At 45.8% G+C, this 17378-nt stretch overlaps 4 protein-coding genes, 1 non-coding gene and 1 pseudogene across 7 annotated transcripts; 4 read left to right on the top strand and 2 right to left on the bottom strand.

Moving 5' to 3' along the window:
• Positions 1-1260: 1260 nt before the first annotated feature.
• On the bottom strand, positions 1261-4623 carry LOC133920943 (uncharacterized). Of its 2 annotated transcripts, none has more exons than XM_062365597.1 (9): positions 4432-4623; positions 4034-4132; positions 3484-3929; positions 3169-3370; positions 2908-3075; positions 1916-2016; positions 1741-1809; positions 1615-1658; positions 1261-1509 (listed from the first exon to the last, which is right to left on the bottom strand). In XM_062365597.1, the coding sequence occupies exons 1-9, from the start codon at positions 4597-4599 to the stop codon at positions 1439-1441; spliced, it is 1368 nt and encodes a 455-aa protein (XP_062221581.1). In that variant the 5' UTR covers positions 4600-4623; the 3' UTR covers positions 1261-1438. The 2 variants fall into 2 exon arrangements, with proteins under 2 accessions (XP_062221581.1, XP_062221582.1); XM_062365598.1 differs by having other exon boundaries at positions 2908-2979.
• Positions 4624-4776: 153 nt separating this feature from the next.
• On the top strand, positions 4777-7406 carry LOC133920946 (large ribosomal subunit protein uL14). Its single transcript, XM_062365602.1, has 4 exons — positions 4777-4929; positions 5867-6151; positions 6864-6905; positions 7115-7406. The coding sequence occupies exons 1-4, from the start codon at positions 4917-4919 to the stop codon at positions 7195-7197; spliced, it is 423 nt and encodes a 140-aa protein (XP_062221586.1). The 5' UTR covers positions 4777-4916; the 3' UTR covers positions 7198-7406.
• LOC133923298 (small nucleolar RNA snoR137) lies at positions 6415-6548 on the top strand. Its single transcript, XR_009910560.1, has one exon. It is a non-coding gene; the product is annotated as a small nucleolar RNA snoR137 (small nucleolar RNA).
• A 149-nt stretch (positions 7407-7555) lies between the features above and the next one.
• Positions 7556-13022, top strand: LOC133920947 (uncharacterized; annotated as a pseudogene).
• A 99-nt stretch (positions 13023-13121) lies between these two features.
• On the bottom strand, positions 13122-15244 carry LOC133920945 (nicotinamide/nicotinic acid mononucleotide adenylyltransferase). Of its 2 annotated transcripts, none has more exons than XM_062365599.1 (10): positions 15100-15244; positions 14928-15010; positions 14741-14826; positions 14575-14658; positions 14371-14455; positions 14161-14240; positions 13932-14033; positions 13790-13848; positions 13557-13689; positions 13122-13455 (listed from the first exon to the last, which is right to left on the bottom strand). In XM_062365599.1, the coding sequence occupies exons 1-9, from the start codon at positions 15159-15161 to the stop codon at positions 13575-13577; spliced, it is 756 nt and encodes a 251-aa protein (XP_062221583.1). In that variant the 5' UTR covers positions 15162-15244; the 3' UTR covers positions 13122-13455; positions 13557-13574. The 2 variants fall into 2 exon arrangements, with proteins under 2 accessions (XP_062221583.1, XP_062221584.1); XM_062365600.1 differs by having other exon boundaries at positions 13122-13437.
• A 141-nt stretch (positions 15245-15385) lies between these two features.
• Positions 15386-17289, top strand: LOC133920942 (large ribosomal subunit protein eL37x-like). The gene is made up of 4 exons (XM_062365596.1): positions 15386-15480; positions 15576-15711; positions 16850-16951; positions 17039-17289. Exons 1-4 carry the CDS (start codon positions 15478-15480, stop codon positions 17086-17088), a joined length of 291 nt encoding a protein of 96 aa, XP_062221580.1. The 5' UTR covers positions 15386-15477; the 3' UTR covers positions 17089-17289.
• Positions 17290-17378: the final 89 nt, after the last annotated feature.

Below are 17378 nucleotides of genomic sequence, written 5' to 3'. Positions count from 1 at the left end.
ATTAATTTGAAAAATGAGATCATGAGTTTTTTTTTTTGCCGGCGACCTAAGTTTTCATCGGCAGCTAAAGTTTCCGGAGAAAAATGTTGAATTTTATCTAGATGTACATGTATGAGAAAATAAATGAGCGAGTTTTTTCTACCGGTGACTAAAGTTTCCAGAGGGAAACGCTAGATTTTATCTGGTCATTCACGACTAAAGTTTCCGGTGAGAAACGCTAGATTTTATCTATGGCATACATGTATGAGGAAATAAATGAGCGAGATATTTTGTTGTTTTTAGAATGGAATAAATATTTTTTGCTGAATATCTAGGAACATTAGTTACAATACGGCACGGTATTTCCTCATACTTGCCATGCCATGGTAGTGCGATGCAGTAGCTCTAGTGCGTTATTTTTTAATTTCTAGTGCTTGGCTGAGCTCATGGGCCGTTTTGTTTTATATATACTCTGAAGACGTGTGAGCACCAAAACTCGCTGGAAGTGCTGATCGGCTGACCGAGAAATAAAGTGGCAAGGCCCAACTGTCAGCACAGGAGCTACAGCGAGGGAGAGGAGCTGAGAGCACGCCAATTCCGCGCCACATAGATAGTATAGTATTGATTCAACCGCTGCTGGTATGGTCCAAACATGTATGTTGTGACTCAAGCAATTACATTGGTCGGGTTATGGTATGGAGTAGCATCGAAACTTCCAACATAATCTTTCTATAAGCAGTCTGAGAACATTATACAACTACCTTGGAAAATCTTCTGTTTGGTGTACTAATTGAGTGGATGAAGCGTAGTCCATAATGAAATCCAAACAATGAGCTTGCAATCTAGGAATTTTTTTTGTGCAACTAGGTGCCTTGGAGTTGACAACCCCAATTTGGCATGTAACAGGAGCTTTTAATGAAAAGCTGGCCTGACAATGCCTTGATCTGAAACCATGCATCTTTTGATTTTTCAAACGAAGAAACAACAGGAATAAAAAATTGGGAGTTCTTAGCCAGCTAATTAATTTACGTTTTGGAGTTCTGATCTGGTGCAGGTAGAATCTAGAAGCGCTAAGAGGCACAAAAAAATAATTGAAAAAAAAAGTGAACCAGGAATTGCTTTCGTTGCTTGTTGGTCTGTCATGGATGCCATCGGACTAAGATAGAGAGGTGAAATAGAACTGATCTTCATCTTGAAGACAAAAAAGGAGGAGCAAGAACTTGTTAAATCTCCAGATTTACATTGCAGTAGGTATCTCTTCCAACTGAACTATTTCCATCATGCAAAAAGGCGAATTCTATTGTTTCTCTGCTGTTTGGGGTTCATCTAATCACTGTCATACATGTGAAATATTGATTGCAGTCAGCTTGGAAAAACAGTTACTCACTTAAAAGTGAATAGTCAGAATTGACGTGCATATTCCTAATCTCCAGCAAGTCTTAAAATATAATTAACGCCACTACATAACCACTAGACGAGGTTGTTGAATATGGAATGTGTAGAGACATTGAATCCTTTCAGCAATCTCACCTAGAAGGAAGAAAATTAAGCTTTATTTGAAGAGTCGGAGCACTCAAATGCTTATTTCATTTGAAATATGAGGAAGGAAGTATTTGCAACTGTGAAATCACTTACAGCTATGATGCTGCTCTATTTGATCTCCTCTGCAGTTACACTTTCTGAAATTTAAACAATCAACATAAACGCATAAGAATTAAATGTGGCATTATCTTGCATTAAACTTCCTTGTTGACAACATACTGATTTGCAGGAGCAGCTTCATGAAATTGCTTATCTATTTCAGCAAGGTATATCTCGAACAAAGTTGACCTATATATATGATCCGTTACAAACATCAAATTATCACAAAAATGATGACACAAATCAACTTAAAAGGCCATCCCATAAGGTAAAAACTAAAAAGCAATCAGCTCACCCTGGTGGCGTCACGGCGGCAGTAAGGACTGGAGGTAGAAGCCAAAATATATACGGTTTACTCTGTAATGACTGTCTTGCATACTCAAGAATATCCTTTTCCTGTTGAAATTCAAAGCTTTGGTTGAAGATGCATTCTTTCGAGATAAGATACAAACAGATTTGAGAAAGGATGTATATACCAACATTAACAATTCATTTACTCTTGCTAACATTATTACATTACCCATTACACATTTTATTTCCACAGAGATCTCTGAAAGGCATGCTAGTCATAACCAATAAAACTATAGGCAGCCAATTCATGAAGTCTTTCTACGTTAAAATTTAAAAGATATCAGAAGACCCTAGAAAGCTCAATAAATTTTGGATCAGTTGATCAGGTTTTGCATGTCAGGTAATAATCACAAAAACAAAGATAGGATATATTATGAACCAATTAAAAGGAAATATGCTAGTCAAAATGAAGATAAAGATATCAGAAAGTAAGAGCAGCACATAAAGTTTGGGAACTAATTCAATGACTCAAGCAATCTTATCTTATACCAAATATCAATTGTACATCGAACTAGGCCAGTGGTATAAACGATTAGTTGTTCCACAACGGTAATAGCATTGCTGAACGAGGGCTAAGCATTGGCAGTAGTATCAAAGACGGTTCAGTTTCAATTTCCTGTCAAATGTGAAAGCATGGTTCCAATAACTGTACTGTAGATCTGATTTGGCCTACTAGTGCTTATTACAGTTCCTTGGAGAGGAGTCTGACCATAGGTATTCCCCAGATTTTAGTAACAGAAGCACACTGAGGATTCACAGAAGTGCCCTTGATAGTTGACAGTTTGACATGATAACACCTGACAGTATTGATTGTCGAGTGACTCAAAAGGGTACAACCCTCTTGTTTCAAAAGGTGCTCATTGAAGTTCACGTTCCCAACACACAGAATACTTGGCAAAACCTATTAACAAGACATAAATTTAAAATAGGAAGAACCTCCAAATCAATAAGCTTTTCTTGGCATTTGTCCCGAGAAGCTCCCTGAAGCAACTGGTGCAGATCAGCGTACTGCTTGGATATAGGAATGAAATCAAAAGTGTGCGACATGAAGCCCTCTATCAAGGGACTCCATCGCCTTGAAATCAAACCCAGAAAGCATAGCTCCTATAAAGACAATGCATACATGTTGATTTGACAATGTAGATTGTTCATGTACTAGAAGTGTCTATGATCAAAGGCCAAACCATGAATAATTACCATGATTTCAACAAGATCACTTTGACAAGATTCTGTTGAACCTTTTAAGGGTTCAAACACTCTCATCCACTGCTCTTTGGGAGCTCTAAAGATCAATCTAGCTCCAGACACAATCCGAACGGTCCTTTCATCAAGCAAGTATGACAGACACTTTGCTCTCCACTGCTTCCACAGGACAAACTCGTCAATCATTTGTGATGTTCTGTGTTGTAATAGTTTTGGGTGAGTTCAAAGTGGAGCATGCTATCATGTAAAATAAAGGACACAGATATGTGGATTAACAACAGTAGCAATATATAGAAGATGAATGTTTACTTCGGAATTGATGGAGCGCACAGCTTATTTCTTGCATCATCAGAGCTGTTCTTTTTCACACTGTTCAGAAGTATTTCCAGTCCTCTCTCAGCCAAAGAAGTACAAGATGCTGAATCTAACCCTTTCAGAAATTCTTTAACTAGAATCCATGAATAACCCATGGGCATGGATTGTGCATACAGTTCATCAGAACTGGTGGGAAGTCCAACATCACAAGTATTCGTGGTCCGTGTCAGACTTGGCAGATCCATATCCAATATCGACTTCACGTACTCTTGGCACGCAGTGTGCACACCACCAGCACAAATGCCATCAATATCCATTTCAACAACTGCTTCAAGAAGAGCACCAAAATTCTCTACACTCATTGTTTTTGGTTTCAGAAAATGTCTTATAACCAACATACTTGCCATGGATAGCGTTTCCGACCGTACATCAGCAAGACCCTGAACACAGAGGTAGAACATCACTACTTGCAAAAACCAGAATCAACACATACACCAAACACCTTGTTCAAAAACCAAAAAAGCAAACAGTTTTCGGAAAGCACCTTTGGGAACTCCGGACTTGAAGTGAGATCAACGAGGGCTGCATCGAGCTCATTTGCAGAATGCTCGTACTGGCCCGAGTCACGCAGGTCCTTGAAAACCTGAACACAATGCAGGTACAAATGAGCAATTCACAAGCTATGTGTCCTCTAGCACGCACTGATTGGCACTACATACAACGCACAAATTCTGCAGGTGGCTAGTATGCGTACAGCGCGCATCAAGGCGCACCAATTCTGAAGCCGTTAACACAATGCGTAAGCGGCATTGCGAAGGCGGGAATTCAAACCCCGAAGTACGCAAGCTACCACTGGAGGCGGAAGACAACACGGCGAAGGGCAGGACCGCAGGAGGCGAAACTAGCGCAAGGAGCAGTTAAGCGAGAGGAATCGCCACAAACCTCCTCGAAGAAGAGCGCCCACCGGAGGGCCTTCTTGACTTCGTCGGAGCTCCAAGTGGCAGCGGATCCGGACGAGGTGCGGCCGCCGGCGAGGACGAGGACGTCGACGAAGCCCCGCACCAGGCCGAGCACCTCCTCCATGGCCACCGCCGGGTGCGCCCACCCCATTTTCGTAGCCCCTTTATCACAATTCTGACTTCTGTAGGGACTAATGAGTAAAAACCCTCCACTGCACTTTCTACTTTATATTCAGGACCCCATGTTTATGCGCTTTCGTTTTTCTTTCGCGCGCGTCGTTTTGGTTCGCACACTATACTAGTATACTAGCCCGAGGACCTGAAAAATATTATTGGAAGTAATGAGGGTCAAATCAAATAATAACCGCAAAACCCTAAGGCCAAGCCACCGTATAAACCAGCCAAACGCCCAAAGCACTGCGCCGCCGCCACGCGCCGTCACTTGCGTCTCCTCCTGCTGCTTCCAAGATGTCGAAGCGAGGTAAATTTCCTTCTCCTTTTCCGATCAGAGCTTCCCCTGTATGCCTCGCTGTTGTGCTATTGTAGTATCGCATGCTGGTTAGATCATGTTGTAAGATGTTTCGATCTGGATGGTCTCTTGCTAATTACTGTACGTAGTAAGCTACAGTGTGCCGTTTTGATGCGTCGTTCGAATCGTTGTGATCTTGTATCTGCTGGCTTATATTCGCGGTATTTTTCTCAAATTTTTCTTCATGTTGATGCGTATGATCATGAGTTAGATCTCATGTTTCACGTGGTGATTTCTGTTTAGCTCGCTGTTGGTTTAGGGTTGTTAAATTTGTATACTTGCGTGCAGTTCTGCCGCTTGTAATGTACATCTGCCTTGTTTGTAGATAGATCCACTCTCAGAGGCTTGGAAATGAGAATGCTTATAATTTTATAGGTTTTAGATGTTTGTAACGATAGCTTCGCTTAGCCTAGCATGGTAGGCGTAATTATTAAATGTTTATTCATACACGTTAGATGTTCTGAGTAGCTTAGCTGCCATTACCCTCCTATGAGGAACACAGGAGCATCATAGTTGACGTGGTAAAAGGTTTTGTATTTTGTATTTTTTTCAATCTTCTCTTAGTATATAAGATATTTCCAATGGTGTTCCCTTGCTTCTTGTTCTAATAGCTATTCAATTAGATCTTAAGTAAAGCAGCGAGTCATTACATGTCACATTTCTCTAACTTGGTGTCTGTAAATTTCCTCATTTCCTTACGTTGCTCTGCTGATAATCAGATGAAAGCATTCTATTAACGAACTATTAGGATGATGTATAATTTCTCACACAGAACTTGTGCTTTACATGTGGCTGTTATGCATCTCAAGCTTAGGTACTTAGTTTACAACAGATGTATTGGAGTTCTCTTGTCTAAATGTGTGCTTGCTGGTGTTCTTTTGTACTGCAGGGCGTGGAGGTAGTGCTGGTAACAAGTTCCGGATGTCACTGGGTCTACCAGTGGCAGCCACTGTGAACTGTGCTGATAACACTGGAGCCAAGAACCTGTACATCATTTCTGTGAAGGGAATCAAAGGTCGTCTTAACAGGCTTCCTTCTGCCTGTGTTGGGGACATGGTTATGGCTACTGTGAAGAAGGGAAAGCCTGACCTCAGGAAGAAGGTGATGCCAGCTGTCATTGTGAGGCAGCGCAAGCCATGGCGCCGAAAGGATGGTGTCTACATGTACTTTGAAGGTACATCTCTTATCAAACTGGACGGATCTCTTGAATTTGTCGCTTATGTTTTGGTTTTGTTTCTGTAGAGTTTGCTGTCTACTGAGCTATTATTCTGCTTTGATGTCACATCTCAATTTTGATAAACCTGTTGATCAACATATCATATTCATTTTCTGCGAAAGTATATTCTTCACCTTTATTCCGAGAAATTATGATGAGATGTTCGGAAGTTTGTTATGCTGTGGAAAGAATCTCAATGTACTCTGTTCATATCTGGTACTGTTGCTTCGTTACATAAAGAGTGACCTTCCACTCTGGTCATTTGTCAGAAGGAAGCATAGATGCAAATCAGCCAGTATTAAACAGCATAGTGCATTCTTCTCTTGTACAATGTTACCTGTCTCCCGGCACATGTTATCTGTATTTGTGGCACAATACCTGGTAGTATACATAAATGTTTAAGTAAGTATGTTTCTTTCTGTGCACATATAGTTCATTGTGGACATTAGAAATTTAGTACAAGCTAGATATTGCATCTGGGCTGGTTTGTATTCTAGTTATGGTGTTATAATATAATTTGGTATAATGCGTAGCTGCTTTGAATTATCTTTTGTTTGTTGTCTGCAATTTTTTGTATTTCCTGGTACTGTGTAGATCATTTGTTTGTAAGATCACAATTACTACTTTAGTTATGGTTCATGTTCTGATGTTCTGTTTATGACATTTGCAGATAATGCTGGAGTGATTGTGAACCCTAAGGGAGAAATGAAAGGTATATTCCTGGAAGTTTTTATGGTTTTATACACAATGCAGCTAATTTGTAGTTGGAAACCTGAAAATCATCCTAGGATATTAGTGAGCTGTTTATGTTCGAGTTGTGCTAATTCAAGCATTCTTGAGCTAGCATTGATCTTTAAGTATTCATAGAACTGTTTCGTAGCTGGATGAACAATTTGAATAATATGTACTTCTATGTTGCAGGTTCTGCCATCACTGGACCTATTGGAAAGGAGTGCGCTGATCTGTGGCCTAGGATTGCTAGTGCCGCAAATGCGATCGTCTAATGGAAGCTTAATAGCATTTCCTTGTGTTAAAACTTAATGGGAGAGTTCTTAGCTAGTGGAGAATTTGATGGCCCTAAAGAATTTCCCTGAATGCTGTTTGTGCTGCTGGATGTTTTCTCTACTAGCATCGAAGACATTCTCCCAGCATCGATATGAACTTGTTGCTTAGCCTGACACTTGGCAGAGTTCAAACTTTATGCTAGGTTTTTGTATCGTGTGCTGATTTCCCTTTTTGCTTTTCGTTGTGCGCTTACCCTTCAATGACTTTTATTTGGCTCTTCGCATATTGCCATTCGATGATGTTGTCGAGCCCTGCCAAGCTGCCATGCCTGATGGAGGATTTCATGGCCAACCTGCCATCGCTGTAAACTAATCTTGCTGGAGCCCTGCTAAATAGAGTCTAAATTGATAGAGTTCAATATGTGTGTAAGCCTGGCCAAACAGAGTCTAATTTTAAAAAAGTTCAATAGAGTCTAAATTTATAGAGTTCATCTTGTGTACAAGCCCTGCCAAACATAGCCTAATTTTAAAAAGTTCAATCGGAGCCTAAATTTATAAAGTTGAATATTGTGTATAGCTTTAACGTTTGATAGCTTCTGGGCTTGTAACTGGGCCAATATCAGCCTACTGGGCTGGGCCCAGACTGAACCATTACCCCTTCTGACTCCCGAATCTCTCCGCCAGAACGGATCGTAAATATTGTCCGCGATCCAAATTCGGGTCCGGCCCATTCCAACCTCGCCTAAACAGCTCCACTCAGAGGTGAGTGCTCTATCTCTCCGGCGGGCGGCCGCCGGCAAAGACATCAGACATGTGGGCCACACCACCTCCGCCGCTCCCCCTCCATCTCCGGCGAGCGCCACCTCCCCCCTTCCTCATCCACCGCCGCTGCCGGCTCAACCGCATCACCGCCTCACAGGACCCCCTCACCGCCCTCTCCCGCCTCCTGTGGGGGCGCGCGCTGCCCCCGGCGCCCCTCGTCCTCGCCGTCCGACACAGCTGAACCGCTGCGTGGCGCCTCCTCATGCGCCAGCTCGCGCCCTGCGACCCTGCAACCGGTGCCTTTACCCGCACGCCGTCCCGCTTCCCCGCCGTCGTGGGGAATCCCTCCGCCTGCCTCCACCTCTACGTGGGCCTCCCCTGCCCCTGGGCTCACCGCGCCCTCCTCGTCCGTCGCCGTCCCGGGCTCCCGGTCTCCGTCGCCGTCCCGGGCGACGACGGTGCGTGGTCCTTCACGTCGGACAGCCCCGACGGGCTCTACGGGAAGCGCAAGCTCCGGGAGGTGTACGCCGTGCGGAGCGGCGGGTTCGAGGGCAGGGCGTCGGTGCCGATGCTCTGGGACGCCGAGCGCCGCGAGGTGGTGTGCAACGAGAGCATCGAGATCGCCAAGTTCCTCTGCGGCCTCGCGGATGCCGAAGGCGGCGGCAGCGGCCTGAACCTGTGGCCGTCGGAGCTGCGCCAGGACATCGACCTCAAAAAAATTGATTTAAAAACAATAACCATGTTCCCAGGCACTCCATTTCTCGCTTTCGTCGTTTCATTTCAGACCATGAGCTCAAGGATATTCCTTTGTTCGGGCGGCGTTACACATGGTCGAACGAGCGCGCTTCCCCGACGCTCGTCCGCCTGGATAGGATGTTGTGCTCCCTGGAATGGGATGCGTTGTTTCCGGATTGCTTTCTTCAAGCACTGTCTAGCGATTCTTCCGACCACTGCCCCCTGCTTCTCTCGACCACGCTGCAAATCCCCAGCCGTCGCCGCTTTCGATTCGAAGCCTTTTGGACTAGGATGCCCGGCTTCCTGTCCGCGGTGGGTCAAGGCTGGAGGTTATTGCCTCAGGAGCGCTCCCTCCCTCCTTTGATTCGGCTAGACATCCTTCTTCGGCGCACCTCTGCCCATCTGACTAGTTGGTGCGCCAGAAATGTGGGCAACGTTCGCGATCAGCTTCTCATGGCACGGGAAGTGGTCTCTCGTTTGGATGCCGCCCAGGATTGGAGGCCTCTGTCGGTGGATGAGGCGCAACTCCGCAAACACGTCAAGGTCGTCTCCCTCGGCCTGGCTTCGCTGCAGCGCTCGATTGCCCGGAGTCGCTCCCGTCTGGCTTGGCTGCGGGACGGTGATGCGGACACGCGCCTGTTCTTCGCCTTTGCCAACTCTCGCTCCCGTAAGAAGCTTATTCCGTCTCTTCTGTCAGAAGACGGTCTGATTTCCTCGCATCGTGGCATGGAAGAAGCGCTGTTCCAGCATTTTGACTCCATATTAGGCGTCGCCACCGCGAGGCAGTTCACGATGGATCTCCCTGCTCTTGGTTTTGCTCCGCTGGATCTGCAGTCCCTTGAAGCCCCTTTCAGCGAAGAAGAAATTGCCCACGTCATTAGGTGCTTGCCGGCTAACAAGGCTCCCGGTCCGGATGGCTATACTGCGGAATTCTACAAGTCTGCTTGGCACATCATCAAAGCAGATGTATTTGCTGCGGTGTGCGCGGTTGGTGTCGGCGACCGTCGGGGTTTCAGACAGCTCAACAACGCTTTCATCTCTTTGCTGCCCAAAGTTCAGCCGGCTACAACTCCGTCCGATTTCCGCCCCATCAGCCTCCTTCATAGCTTTGGCAAGATAATTTCGAAGGCTCTGTCCCTCAGACTCGCTCCGCTGCTTAGCCAGTTGGTGTCAAACAATCAGAGCGCTTTCATTGCCGGTCGCTCCATACATGACAACTTTAAATTCGTGCACTCGTCGGTTCGGGTTCTGAAGCGGTCTAGGCGCCCGGCTATCCTTCTGAAGCTCGACATCTCTAAGGCTTTCGATTCAGTTTCCTGGCCTTTCCTCCTTGAGGTTATGCGGTCTAGAGGCTTCGGACAGCGGTGGTGCAGCTGCATAGAGAGTATTCTAGCCTCCTCTACCACTCGTGTTCTCCTCAACTCGTATCCAGGGCGGACCATTCAGCATGTCAGGGGCTTGCGGCAGGGTGATCCCCTGTCGCCATTCTTATTCGTCATTGTGATGGACACCTTGTCTCAACTCCTGGTTAGAGCCGAGGAAGCCGGGGTTGTTGATCCAATTGGACATGCCTGCATCAAGCACCGGTGCTCTCTCTACGCGGACGACGTTGTGCTCTTCTTATCGCCGTCTCGGCGAGATATTCTGGGCCATCTCGCCGTCCTCCGCTTCTTTGGGGAAGCTTCTGGACTCCGAACTAATTTGAACAAAAGCACGGCGGCCTCGCTTAACTGCTCTGAAGAGGAGATCAGCCGTGCCCGGGAACTCCTTCCTTGCGGGCTTTCTGATTTTCCACTGCAGTACTTGGGTGTCCCGCTGTCTCCCGGCCGCCTCCGTAGGTGTGATCTTCAACCTTTAATCGACAGGGTGGCGGCCAGGTTGCCGACTTGGCAGGCTAAGCTGATTTCAAGACCCGGCAGAGCGGCTCTGGTGCGTTCTGTGCTGTCCTCTACGCCCCTGCACATCATGCTGTCCATTACCGTGCCGCTTTGGGCGATTAAGGAGGTTGACAGGATAAGAAAATCCTTCTTATGGGCCGGAGAGGGGACCTCTTCCGGGGGCGGCAACGCCGTCGCTTGGTCCAAGGTTTGCCGGCCCCTGGACTATGGTGGTCTCGGAATTCTTGATCTCCGACGTGCCGGGGTGGCCCTCCGCTTGCGCTGGCTGTGGTGGCAGAGGACAGACCCGGATAGGCCGTGGGGCTCTCTTCCTTTGCAGCATGAGCGCCAGGTTCTCGCTCTCTTCGACGCTTCGACGACTGTGGAGGTCGGCAATGGTAGAAGAGCGCTGTTCTGGCGAGATGCTTGGTTGGACGGGAAGTCTATTCGCTCTCTGGCTCCTGATCTCCTCCCTTGCGTTGCGCCGTCGGTGCTCAACTCAAGAACGGTGGCTGACGCTCTGTGTGGGCGGCGTTGGACCAGGGACTTGTCAGGGCCGCTCCATCTGGACATGCTTGCCCAGTACATGTGGCTTTGGGTTCGGCTGGATTCTGTCCATCTCTCTTCTGGTGTAGACCGGCCGGTGTGGAGGTGGACCGCAACTGGCGAGTACTCGGCCCGCTCCGCCTATAGGATGCTTTTCCAGGGTTCCGAGTTCTTCGTTGGGGCGAAGTTGATCTGGAAGTCTTGGGCGCCCAGAAAGGTGAAATTCTTTGCCTGGCAGGGTTTGATAGGGAGGTTGTGGACGGCTGATCGACGGCGGCGCCACGGGCTGCAGGCGGATGGCTCCTGTGCGTTCTGTTCCCAGCTCCCTGAGACGACGGACCACTTGCTTCTCCACTGTGTCTGGGCGAGGGAAATCTGGTGGCGACTGCTAGGAGTTCATCCTCCTTTGGATCAACCGTCTTTCGGTGATTGGTGGCTCGACTTGCGAGGTGGCGTTGTTAAGGACCTGCGTCGTGGATTGGACTCTCTTATTCTCCTTGCTGCCTGGACAATTTGGGTGACGCGTAACAGCATCGTGTTCAGTAACAGTCGTTCTTCTACCGCATCGTTGTTGGCTTCCATCTGGAGTGCGGCGGAGCAATGGTGCGCAGCCGGAGCAGTTCACCTAGCTACGCTTTTGGCTCACTTGCGTAGCTCTCGGTCTATCCATTAAGCTGTGCATCGCGTGGTAGTTGGTTTCTGTCTGTTGCTTTCCTCCGTGTTCTTCTTCCTTCCCTCTTCCTTTCTTTCTTTCTTTCTTTCTCTCTTTCTTTTTTCGTCCGTGGTCCCTTGGGTCCATTGTATTTAACTTCTTTTTTTGGCCTCCGGACCTATCTCTTCCGGGTCCTTCTTAATGCAATGATACGCACGTCTCCTGCGTATTCTAGAAAAAAAAAAATTGATTTTTCTGCAGCATTGCTCTGATCAAATGATTGAGATGAACTGCAGCGACTGGATTCTTTCATCCTAATTGTGAAAAGATTTCGATGACGCAGGTGTGGCTTCGCGCAGAGCCAGGAGGCGTACGACGCCGCGGCGAGCGAGCTGTTCGGCTCGCTGGACAGGTTCGAGGACCACCTCACCGGCTCCCGCTACCTGTGCGGGGACAGGTTCACGCTGGCCGACGTGTGCCTCTTTACTACGCTGATCCGGTTCGACGCCGTCTACAACCCGCTCTTCCGGTGCACCAGGCGGAAGCTGGCGGAGTACCCCAGCCTCAACGCCTACACGCGCGACATCTACCAGATGCCCAAGGTAGCCGAGACCTGCGACATGGAGGCCATTATGGCGGGATACTTCAAGACCCTCTTCCCTCTAAACCCCGGCGGTATCCAACCCCTCGCGCCGTCGAGCTGCGACCGTGAAACACTCTTGAGGCCGCATGGAAGGGAGGCCTTGTCCTCTGCTGCTGGTAGGCCGATAGAAGCAGCTGGTGCTTCATAATTTTGGCTATGAACAAAGCTTCTGAAGAACAGCGGAAAGAGTTTGCACGGGCGCTAGTTGCTCTTTGTAGTACCAAATACTGATGCTCCACGTCACATTAGTAGTAGCTGTAATTTGCAAATTCTTCCTTGACCATATGAACTGCAGCTTAATATGTTTTCAAGATCTCATCATGTTTGTCAGTGATTTTTCGTGATACAGGCTGTTTTAGATCAGATAGAATTGGCTCTTCGCAGTTCTCCAAACTGTGAATTTCCACATACTTCTTACGAATCCCTGGTGTATCTGCCATACCCTTGCAGTTATGTAAATCTTGTAATAGTAGCTGAGTTGTATAAAGGCTGACTTTATTGATTGACGGCAGGTGTGCTGTTTCGTATAAATAATTGTTCATTACAAGCTGAGCTGGTTGTACTGTGTTCTAGATAGATCATCATCTAACTATGCATCAGAATTGTGTGTAAGTGAAACTTCTCTGATATCTTAATGTACATAACAGCATATCCACACTCGCTGGTTCTCTAGAATCAGTATTAGAACATCGGATGGAACTGACAAATAAGTAAAACTGAGCATCATATTGTTGCGAGTGAGAATTTCATATGTAGCAGTTGCTTCAGCAATATTTTCCGCTTGACACCAAATTAACGAAGATACAAGGATGATTTTAATATTGTTCGAACCATATATACAACAGATGAGAAGTGTACTCTCTAAAATTTCCAGTCGCATTTGGTCAAAATATTATTTTAATTGTCAGCCCCTTTTATTTCATGGACTTTGTGTCGAACAATTGCCGCTCATCATGCACGATCCAGATGTTATCCCAAGATAGACGTCCATAGCCCATACATTTGATCATGGCAAAAGCATTTAACTGCATAATATTGAAAATCTGCATCAAAACCACAAATTCCAATTCGGATTCAGATTGCGTGTGTGATCTACAAACATGATATATGTTCAAAGATGGAAAAGAATTGCATATGAAAATACCTCCAAATACCACCATTGTCACAATCTTGTATCACTGCCTTCAGCTTCCATGAAAAGCTTGTGTTCTCTAATGTATTCAATGACTTCATCACAAGTAAGATACTTTATTGACAGACATCTTCTTATGCAGTCTCTGCAATTTAATCATACATAGATGCATCGATATTCAATAAAGGATTGTGAACAGGAATAGCATAAAATTATCCAAAAATCAATGTCTGTAAGACTGATACCTTACTCTGGATGAACTGATCTGATTTGGCACAATCTCTTCAACCAAGATGATGTTATCCTGAAAAGGAGTTCAGAAAATGGTAATATACATACAACATCCTGAAAAGATGATACTAAAATCCTCAGACTATAAGTTTGTACCCTGCATTCTTGCAGTACTTCACTGTTGGCTATCAATTTTCCAACATCTTTCCCTTCTCTGCGTATACATATGACACCAAAGTCCTTGCATATGGTTCTGACCTGGAAAAAAAGCAGGTGTCGTAAAAGTAAATTGATCTAGAAAAATCAAAATGCAACTAAAAAGGGCACCATAAGTTTGCAAAAAGGGTGCAAAGTTTTGTATTGTTAGCAAAGTTCAGATTTCTACCTGATCTGGGATCCAAACTCCTGGAGTACTGAATGACTCAAGCAGGTCAGAACCGCATAAAAGCATTACCTTCAGGCTGCCTGAAATAAAATTCTTTGTCACTACATATCGAACAGGGAAAGGTCACCTGTAAAGTGTGCATTACGTTCGCGAGGTCCAACAGTATGTGAAAAGGGGGATGCTATGTTGGAACAAACAATCCTTATATACCTTGGTCAGCTAAACCATCCTTGTGCAAAGAGTTTCGAATTCTCGAAAGAACGGTCAAAGTGCGTTGATAACATTTCTGCATTGCCTATCAAGGGCAAAGCATTCATTTGTGTGAGATGCTGCAATACCCAAATTACAAATATCGTATTATACATAGCAAAACTCTAAGAAACTTATGAGTGGGAGTATGTAAAATCAAGTTACCTCCCATGAATCAACCATCACAAAAGATGAGCTTTTGCATGCAAGTTCACAAAAGTGAATGCGGTGAGCAGCCGGTAAGAGGTCCTACACAACTTCAAGATCTGAACTCAATCACAAGAACAGCAGAGACATAGTTCCATATGCTCTTTGCGAAGTCACAATATACCTTCTTCTTATACGCATCATTCACCGGAGACATGTAGCCACCCAACACACGATACCCTCGCTGCTGAAGCTCATCCTTTGCCAGCTCTACAGGAAACATACAAAAAGAGAGACACACTCTTTACTGCTCGCTCCCAATCTCAGGCTATTCTTGGGGTACGCAGAAATTAACAAACTTTTAATCTTACCAAACATGCGCAGGTGCATGTAGGTGGGAGGATTGAAACTCCCGGTGGCCACGAGCACGACACCACCCCAACCACCTCCATCCCTTCCGCATCGAAGAGAATCAAGAATCAGATGACAGACGAGGCCATCCGTCACACGATCGAAACAAGCCAAGATGAATTTTTTTGCTACCTGTTCGTGTCAACGGAGAGCTTTCCCGTTGGGAGAGGCACCTCCACACCCACCTCATCCATCGCCGGCGACAAAAGAGAGGCGCCGCGCGGCCGTGCGGTGGGAGGAGAAACGAGCTCGTCGGCTCTTTTTCCCTTTTTGTCGTCGGCTGCTGCGTGGGGGTGGGGGGGGGGGGGGGGAGACGCTCGTACGTACGGGCCTGAATGGGCCCTGGCCTGTTTAGAAAGCAGAAGGCCACGAGGCCCATTCAAGGCCCATTAGCGACTAAACCTTCCGCTCTGCTCTATAAAAGCTTCTCCCTTCCGCTCGCTAGGTTTTGGTGCGCTCTTCTCCTCGTCCTCCTCCTCGGCGGCGGCAAGCGAAGGAGGCGTAGGCGAAATGGTGAGAGATCGGAGCACTATCTCTCTTGGTGGCGGCCTCGTGGTCTTCTCTCCTAGATCGAATGAGCTAATTCTTTAGCTGGTTGGCGTGTGCAGGGCAAGGGTACCGGGAGCTTCGGCAAGCGCCGGAACAAGACGCACACGCTGTGCGTGCGCTGCGGCCGCCGCAGCTTCCACCTGCAGAAGAGCACCTGCTCCTCCTGCGGCTACCCCGCCGCCCGCATCCGCAAATGTAAGATCCCCAGATGCTTGATTCCGTCCATGTTCGGTTTCCTTGTGTTTGTTAGATTCGACGTGGACTCTGTAGTATGGTTAGATATGACTGTGGAAGCAACGCAGCGACCCTTGGTGTGTGCCTGGGATCGGTGTTCTTGTGCGAAATTGTTCGTGCTTGGGTTTGATAGATATGCGTTTTGGATGTGTTATTTTGATGAAATTGCATGTTAACTTTATGATTAAATTGATAGGATGTGGTTTGATATTTGAGTAGTCACTGTAAAAGCAGCTATATTAATCTAACCGTTAATGTTTGTAGCCTGTAATCATTAGGTTTAGGCCATAAGCAAGGTGTTGACCGATTTATAGATTTTGGTACAAACTGATATAAGATTGAACTTATAATTTTCATGTTTAATTACATTTTATTAGCACTTGAAGCCACTACTTGCTGAATTGGTGGTAAATTGGCTGTACTTAGGTATATGGCTCTGCCTGTTTTGGACTGCTTTGTAGACATGTTTTTGCGCTTGTATATTTCCTTCAAGGAACTGTCATGTTCAGTGGTTATTGTTAATTCAGCTTAGTTATGATTGATAGTTAGCTAATATTTGTATTATTATCATGCATTCATGCTGCCTAATTCCTATCCTCGTTAACTGGGCACATATCTGTAGCTAACCTTTTGTGATTAATTTGCAAGTTGCTCGTACTACCTCCATTCTCAAATAGATGTCGTTTTAGAAATTTGATTTTATTCTTAAATAGATGTCGTTTTAGGTTTTCAAGTGGCGTTTAACTAGAGTGCTCATATTAAAAGCTATTGGAAAGTGGAGTTTTAATTCAATGAGTGTGGTGGATTGGTGGCTTATGTGCCATCGATTCAATGTTGAAGGAATCGAGAGAGGTAAACATGTCATGCATGAAAGAATTTATTGCAAACTTGATCTGTGTGCCAATGGCTAAAATGACATCTAAAAGAGAACTGAGGTAGTAGAAGGTCTAGCTAAGTACCTAGTACTTAGGATGAGTGTGCTGGACATGTATTTAGGATTCATGAGGGGTTCACACGTTGTGTTACTTAGGTTTGATATGTGCATCTTTCTTTGAAATGTCATGTGGTTCTGATCCCTTCATTATTTCTCCAAAAACAGACAACTGGAGCGTGAAGGCCATTAGGAGGAAGACTACTGGCACAGGGAGGATGAGGTACCTTCGCCACGTGCCCCGGAGGTTCAAGAGCAACTTCAGAGAGGGTAATTTCTTGTTCTCTCGTCTTGTTATATCATGAGATCCATTGATTATTGATGTTGTCATAACTATTGCCTGCAAATACGGATCAGGAACTGAAGCTGTATCAAGGAAGAACGGATCTGCTGCTGGCGCTAACTAGATCTGGTCTCCACTTTGAAATGTGGGTCTTGAAACTAGTGTTTTTGTTGCTTTTACTGAAATTGGTTGTTCCTAAGTTGAGAAGCAAACGATGCTTGGTTATGTTATTTCACATGAAGGATGTTAATCCTTGAGTTTTGAATGTTGAATCGTGCTAGATTGTTAATGTCCATCCTGAGTGTTAGATCTACAGTTTTTTTCACCCAGCTTCTTTTGTGATGTGTGACGGGCGCAGTCTAAATGAATCTGTGATCCCTATTGCGATGCGTGAACTAGACCAACCGATCGTGT

Source organism: Phragmites australis, chromosome 6 (assembly GCF_958298935.1).
Source record: "Phragmites australis chromosome 6, lpPhrAust1.1, whole genome shotgun sequence".
Lineage (NCBI taxonomy): Eukaryota > Viridiplantae > Streptophyta > Magnoliopsida > Poales > Poaceae > Phragmites > Phragmites australis.
The sequence above is the reverse complement of the archived record's forward strand: the minus strand, read 5'-3'. Positions and strand labels throughout refer to the sequence as shown.

What these genes read in the sequence shown, in the direction of transcription:
- LOC133920943 (XM_062365597.1), bottom strand. Translation starts at nt 4,599, where the DNA reads ATGGGGTGGGCGCACCCGGCGGTGGCCATGGAGGAGGTGCTCGGCCTG. An exon ending in AAAAGCTTATTGATTTGGAG is followed by an intron (nt 2,017 to 2,907) that starts GTTCTTCCTATT and finishes GAATTTCAACAG; the next exon opens with GAAAAGGATATTCTTGAGTA. An exon ending in GAAGCTGCTCCTGCAAATCA is followed by an intron (nt 1,659 to 1,740) that starts GTATGTTGTCAA and finishes TTTAAATTTCAG; the next exon opens with AAAGTGTAACTGCAGAGGAG.
- LOC133920946 (XM_062365602.1), top strand. An exon ending in TGTCTACATGTACTTTGAAG is followed by an intron (nt 6,152 to 6,863) that starts GTACATCTCTTA and finishes TGACATTTGCAG; the next exon opens with ATAATGCTGGAGTGATTGTG. An exon ending in CCCTAAGGGAGAAATGAAAG is followed by an intron (nt 6,906 to 7,114) that starts GTATATTCCTGG and finishes TCTATGTTGCAG; the next exon opens with GTTCTGCCATCACTGGACCT.
- LOC133920945 (XM_062365599.1), bottom strand. Translation starts at nt 15,161, where the DNA reads ATGGATGAGGTGGGTGTGGAGGTGCCTCTCCCAACGGGAAAGCTCTCC. An exon ending in TGATGGTTGATTCATGGGAG is followed by an intron (nt 14,456 to 14,574) that starts GTAACTTGATTT and finishes TGCCCTTGATAG; the next exon opens with GCAATGCAGAAATGTTATCA. An exon ending in GGATGGTTTAGCTGACCAAG is followed by an intron (nt 14,241 to 14,370) that starts GTATATAAGGAT and finishes ATTTTATTTCAG; the next exon opens with GCAGCCTGAAGGTAATGCTT.
- LOC133920942 (XM_062365596.1), top strand. An exon ending in CGCCGCCCGCATCCGCAAAT is followed by an intron (nt 15,712 to 16,849) that starts GTAAGATCCCCA and finishes CTCCAAAAACAG; the next exon opens with ACAACTGGAGCGTGAAGGCC. An exon ending in CAAGAGCAACTTCAGAGAGG is followed by an intron (nt 16,952 to 17,038) that starts GTAATTTCTTGT and finishes AATACGGATCAG; the next exon opens with GAACTGAAGCTGTATCAAGG.